The sequence below is a fragment of the Limulus polyphemus genome, unplaced genomic scaffold (genome assembly GCF_000517525.1).
Source record: "Limulus polyphemus unplaced genomic scaffold, Limulus_polyphemus-2.1.2 Scaffold1105, whole genome shotgun sequence".
NCBI lineage: Eukaryota > Metazoa > Arthropoda > Merostomata > Xiphosura > Limulidae > Limulus > Limulus polyphemus.
Genome location: NW_013666715.1, coordinates 119,804 through 126,673, shown reverse-complemented (window position 1 = coordinate 126,673; position 6,870 = coordinate 119,804). Strand labels below are relative to the sequence as shown.

The following is a 6,870-nucleotide window of genomic DNA, read 5'->3' as shown; positions in this document are numbered from 1 at the left end:
ATATCCGAGATGGAACTGGGGACAACAACTTCCAGGTCTCAGGATAAGAAATGTTGTTTATATTATGTAAATGTTGTACCTCTTTCTCCTCCATCCACTTTGGGCAAGAATGAAAGTTCGAGGGGTGGGAACCACCACAGTTGATGCAGTGAGAGTCTAGTTGACACTCTTAGACATTATGGCCTTTGCCACCACAATGAGCACACATCAAAGGACCATGAAAAGGTGACTTTGAATGTCCAAATCACTAACAATGGAAACACGTGAGAGAGTTAGGAATATAAGGCTGTACCTTACAGTGCAGATAACCTGCCTTGACAGTGGGAGGCAGACGTGGCTAAGTAAACGTCAATACAAGAACATTGGTACACAGCATAATTCAATATTTATGAGTGGAGATACGTTGCACAGCAGAAACTCTTTGGCTGGAAAAACCAGCGAGGATCTCCGACTTAGGGTTGTTTCTTAAATCCCTCTGAATAATAACTCCTCGAGAGGAATTCAAAGTAGCATGGAGAGTAACCTCAATAGGTATGTATCCAATGGGTTTTGATTTCAGGAGGTGTAAATTGTATTTTGATGTAGATGTTTTCACCAAGACATCATGAGAACATGGTTTCTTAACTGACTTCAGAGAGCCAGCAAGTCCCTCTAATCCCTTCTGGTTTCACTTTGGCTTTGAATTCCTGTAAATAGGTGGCCTTGGGGTGGCTCTCCCTGGGTCAATTAGCTGGTCCTGTTGGGCTAGAATCAACTAAGTACCAATATTGGACGTTCTCAACAGGTGTTGTGGACATTGTATCTAATGCTGTTGGTTGGGCATAGTGCACATGAAACCCTGATGTAGCTACACTGTCCATGTGTGGCATTGTAGTACATACCCTCATATGGCTCCATGGTGGGTGGGGTCACGGGGCACTGAATTTTCTCCATTTATATGGATCCTGCATCCAGTGACCAAAAACAAAAAAACACATTAAAAACTTGTTGCTAAGGAATCAACTACATTTGAAAGACTCTGAACAGCAGTCATCAACCCATTCTTTTCATGTACCTCATTTTCTTATTCTGCATTCTTTACCTGACAAACCTTTAGGGCAAATGTCTTCCTTTTTCAGTTGTAGGTACGTTTGTAAATCTGTGTCTTCGTAATGTATACTAGTGGTCAGGTGGTCGTCCTGTATATATATATATATATATATATGTTGGTGTAGAGAAGGGGGAGTGTTGTGTCAGATATTTCCATCGTAAATTCTAAAGAGGGGTGGAAAGACGGTACATGGTGTAGAAAAGTTTCTAAATCTGATTTAGGCATGGATGCAATCTCTCGTATGTCGTGAATGTAGCGACGATTCATCATGGATACTGATCTAGTTTATTGATTAAATGTACCAATTTCGGTGTATCAAATAAAGAAGTTGATAAAGGTGGGACCCATTTTGGCTTCCATAGCGACCCCGCAGATCTGTTTATTGTAGTTATCATTAAAAGTAAAGGGGCTAAGAGTGAGTACAAGCTTTACTGAACGTAAAAGTATGGATATAAAATCATTGTTCATATCTATCCTATACAATGAGGGTTTAATTGCTCTTAAACATTTCGTAGACCAATAACCCATACTGGATCCTTCAACACACACACACTCCTACGTTTAGCCGTACTTGTACTAACATTTCCAAACTATATATATATGACAATGAGACTCATTTTGAAGCCACGACAAGTAATAATTAATTCCTTACCAAATATTTAGTCGAATGATGTGCTTCTAAGCTATCGGTATGACTATGAGACTCGTTTGTAGTCACCACAGGTAATAATTAATTTCATCATTAATTGCTGATCAATACTGCATTTCCATAGTAACGTCCAAGACACAACACAGTCTTAATGCTTGAATAATTTGAACAGGGAGGACAGTGATGCTGGAGGGAGCAGTGATCTACAATCACAAACTAATTAATATAGATTGAAGAAATTTATCTTTCGTGCATTATTTGAGATACGGACGATATTAGCAGCAAAAATAATAATAGAAAAGAACACAGAGTGAGCTACATTAGCGGAATCTAATGTCTAACTCAAACTCACAGTTATTGAAATACTTGAAATATAAGTATCCTACAAAGAAACAACAACATAAAAACTGTTTCCGAAAGCTTTGGTTTGTTACTGTTCCTTTTTCTACAATATTTTACGTGGCTAGGCGTGGCCCAGTTTTAGTGTGCTGGACTGTGAATCCGAGTGTCAGTGGTTGGCGTCCCATTGCATCAAAATCACACTACGCACGCACTTTGGAACTCTGGATGAGTTATAGTAGTGATAGTCAAATCCCACTGTTCCATGCACTTTGTAAATAGTCTATTGTAAAACAGCTTCAAATTTCGTTATCAAACGCGAGCTTTGTAAATCATCTGTTGTAAACACTATAAAATCGGCTACTTCAACCATGTGCTTTGTAAATAGTTTGTTCAAAACAGATTAAAGTCGCCTTGATCAACCATGTGTTTTGTAAATAGTTTGTTCAAAACAGATTAAAGTCGCCTTGATCAACCATGTGTTTTGTATGTAGTCTATTAAAAACAACTTCAAATCACCTTCATAAACCACGTACTCCGTTAATAGTCTGTTAAAGATAATTTAAAATTGCCTTTATCTAGCTCTGGCTCGCTTCGCTTGACAGAGCAGAGTATCAAAATTGGGTACAGGTGTTCTTCATATCTGCGCTATGCATATCAAGCCATAATGGTGTGGTAACTATTGAGTATCAAGGAAAACTTTCTTTCTGTCTGTGGACGGATCCGATTCAGACCAAACTTGGCATGCTATCTTAGTAGTCCAAAAGCAAACCAAATTCATATTCAACTATCTCATATATAATCGCTACTGTAAATAAATGAATTTGAACAAAATTCTACAAGCCCAAAATTGTAAATAAAATTATCAGCATTTTGGCTTGTTTTCTGTAATAACCAAAATATTCAGTAATAAAATATTCAGCTTCAATGCGGAATGATCTGTGATTTGGTATTTGGTCGTGTTTGTGTGACCTGGGAGGGCTGGGTGCTATGAAGACCTCTTCCTTCCTCCTTGATGATGTGTTTATTTTCGGTTAAATACTATTAGATTTACACCACGAGATCAGGGTTCATTCACTTCGCGAGTAATTACACTGATCCTTATTCCCTTTTCAAGGTCATGCCATGAATATAAGAATTGTATCACTTATTGATTTTTTGCCAATTCTCTTAATTTGATTGTGTAACAGTCCTACACTTCACGAACAGTTCCGTTGGCAAATCATTACTTTCTCATTTGATTAAGTTATTAAACGCGTATAGGTGATCTTTTTAGCAAGAACATCTTGGATATTGTTGTGTTGTACCGTGAATGTTATGGTGAGAAGAGAACCCATGAATTGTTGTATTATGTAGGGAATAATAGGTGTGAAATGTTTCTTGGTTATCGTAAGAAGTAAAGTAATGCAATCTTGTTGGTCAAGATGGTTTTTGATATTCGCTAATAAAATCGAACAAGATGTTTTGGGTAGCTTCCATTGGGGGGGGGGGGGGTATTGTTTGTACTCGTGAATGAATATGCGGGTGTTTTTGAGATGATTGAGTAAGATATGTTTTGCGGTTGTGTATTCGCTTAATCAGTTGTAATACTAAGTTGAGTTTCTGTGCTTCTATTCGTTTTTCGCTGTTTTTGGTTGAGACATTTGTTTACTACGTCCAACCAATATCATTAAAGTTCATGCACACGATACACAGAATATTCAGATCCTAATATCGAATGGTGTTAATCTCTAGTATCAGAGATTTCAAGTAAAGGAATAAAAAACGCCAGCCGTAATCGTGACGCAATATTTCAATTGACAATGCTACGGACATGTTACAGCAACTTGTAAATATTTTCCACCCTTTGGGGGCTGTGACGGAGATTATCACAATAAACAATGCCCGACAGAACACCAATACCCATACAACTGTAATTATAAGCAACAACACACCGCAAACTATAAAGGATGTCCGAAACACAAATAGATTAAAACAGGAATCTACAACATACACCCTAATCACAGGAACAAACATGCAACACAAGAAAACAAACCACACGCACAACAAACAATTACAAAATACCACTCCTCCAGCCGTTATTGACACAGCCCGCACCTACATATATATATATGCTGCAGTAGTTAGTACACAATTATTTTTGTGTCCTGCTTGAAGTGATGCGTTCCTTTCTTGAAGAGAATGTTGTTTTGTGTTAGTTCGTCTTTTACCGGTTCTATTTCTATGTTGTAATGTATTCCTCTTTTTTGTCCTTTGTGTGTGTGTGTGTGTGTTTTGTTATAGCAAAGCCACATCGGGCTCCTTGCTGTGTCCACCAAGAGGAATCGAACCCTGATTATAGTGTTGCAGCTCCAAAGACTTAACGCTGTCCCATCAAGGGGCTTCCTCTTATTACAAACACTATAATGTTTGATTTTGCTCCGGGCAAATGAATTAAAATGTAACCTGGATGGAAGGCATTATGAGACCATTCTTTAAGTAGGCTGTTTAGGTCAGCTGCCTCTGCCCCTTGATCAGGATGCTGCCCTTTGCTAAGCGTTTAATAACAACAATCTTGGTATTGGGTTTGCAGTACTAAATTCCAGCTGCCAGGTGTAGTTCTTTATACGTGCCTGGAATACCTTCAATGATTATTAAATGTTTAGGTGGTTGTGTCTGTTTTCTACTGTTCATTTCTTGTGACAATATATTATATTTTTTGTTTGTCTATGTTTGCTGATAGTTTTGTTGCCTTTTAGTGGTGACCAATGTAAAAAAAAAAACAACCTCGATGTGGATTTCTGTACGTGGTGAGAGGACCTCCCAGGGGAGGTTCTGTCTGTACAGTTTACCTTCTTTGGGATCCAAACATCTACCCACGTGTTTGCCATGTGTGGAGACCCGTGAAGGGGAAGAGAGGAACCTGGTGGTTGAGTGGTGTCAGGGGCACTGTAACACACCACCTTGGCCTTGAATTCCTGTAGACGGGTTTGTAACATCTAAAATGACGCGCCACTATAATCAGGGTTTAACAACAACAAACACTTTATTAAAATGTAACAACACTTGGAATCAAATTTAGCACTTACCAAAAATACAGTTTATGTACGTGTGCCTGGCTAGAACTTGATATTAATGAACAATAAAACATAAATTTCAATTTTAATTATTTCAAATAATAGAATCAAGAAAAAGAACCAGAAGAAAAACCCTAATTGAAAAAAAACACAATACAATATTCCAAAATTACCTTTCCATATTAAAAACAATATCGATGACAAACAGCAATAATTCACTAAGTATATTGTTTGCTAACTATCTCGTAACTCAGTTTATAAAGTTTATGACAGGAAATTTATTCACTGCTTAGGTCACGAGTGTACATCTCATGTAATCATAAATTTACATAATATCTTGCTATATTAATAATATTTGTACACCACCGTAAGGAAAACTGTTGTCACTTTCATAATATATACATATTTACTCAAAATAAACGTAATCAACCGGAAGGTGTGTTTGTGTTTTAATGTAACTAAAAATACATAGATAGACTAAACGACAGAAGAAATAATAAATGAACTTCAAACAAACAAAAATTTAATTCGATATCTCACACTCCTTTCCCCTTAGAAATACGAAGTGATGACATTAATCACATCTTATAAAATATCCCAATTTTCTTATTCTTACTTTCAACTCCCTCTTTATACTAACATTATGAATTTTTGGCAGTTTAAGTAAAGATATCTTAAAAGTAAAATATAATTTACGTTTTTTTTATATTCAGCATGATTTTCTCTAGCTTCTGGCTCTGGTTTGGCTTACTGAAAATTTAACAGTTCAAAGAACAGCTATTTACGATAATCAATTCTGCAACCTGGCCACAATGTTACTTGAGGAGGAGACAGAGGTTAATCATCAACAGAACCTATTGAAGGATAAGAAGTGGACACACTAGCAGAAGTCCTTTGTCTTGTGGAGGAACGACCTCCAAGTCTTCTATAGTCGACATTTCCGTTTTGCTGCAACTGCTTACCATCATCTTAAGTGTCGAGAGAATTTTCTCTTGGGAAATATATATATATATCTTTATATTAAAAATATGAGATTGTCCTAACTGCACCTGATCTAGGATCTTTTAATTCATGCAATAATGGAGTAATATTTTTCATAACTTCGAAAGGTCCATTCTACCTCAGAGCAACTTTTGCAGTAAAGTTATTTACTGGAGAAAATAAAGGATATGTCCTAATTAATATTAAATCACCTACTTAAAGGGTGTCTGAGCATCTCTTATGGTTGTAGGCTTGTCACTGTCGTTTCTGAGCCTTTTCAATATTGGCTCTTGCCTTTTGTATGACATCTTGTAATTCTGCCATTCATTCATCTATGGTTTGAGACACTGTTGGGTATTTCATCAGTCAACTCCAAGGAAGGAAGATATATCATTCCAAATTTGGCTGGCGTGTAACCTGTAGAATCATAAATAGAAGTTTTAATGGCCAGAGAAAAATTCAGATAAACGATTACCCCAAGTTCAATGATATTTTTCAATGTAATCATTCTACTTATATTTCTATGTACTCTTTCAGTAATGTTAGACTGAAGGTGATATGGAGCTGTAAAGATATGTTTAATTCCCACAGCTTTACAAGTTTCGTCTATCAAATGACACACAAATGACAAGAGTCTTTGGAATACCATATCTACACAAGTATTTATTAATTAGTTTACAATTCTCAATTATTTGTTCGAGAAGATATAATTCAACCAGTTTACTGAAATAACCTGCTACAATCAACAAATATCT

General features: G+C 36.6%; 1 protein-coding gene across 1 annotated transcript in view; it reads right to left on the bottom strand.

The window, feature by feature from the left end:
• LOC106462150 (microtubule-associated proteins 1A/1B light chain 3C-like) overlaps window positions 1–6,520 on the bottom strand; it is a 77,666-nt gene extending 71,146 nt beyond the window's left edge. The window contains exon 1 of the mRNA XM_022389319.1: window positions 6,332–6,520. Within this exon, the coding sequence (XP_022245027.1) occupies window positions 6,332–6,350 (19 nt within the window). The 5' untranslated portion in view covers window positions 6,351–6,520. The remainder of the gene's footprint in view (window positions 1–6,331) is intronic.
• Window positions 6,521–6,870: the final 350 nt, after the last annotated feature.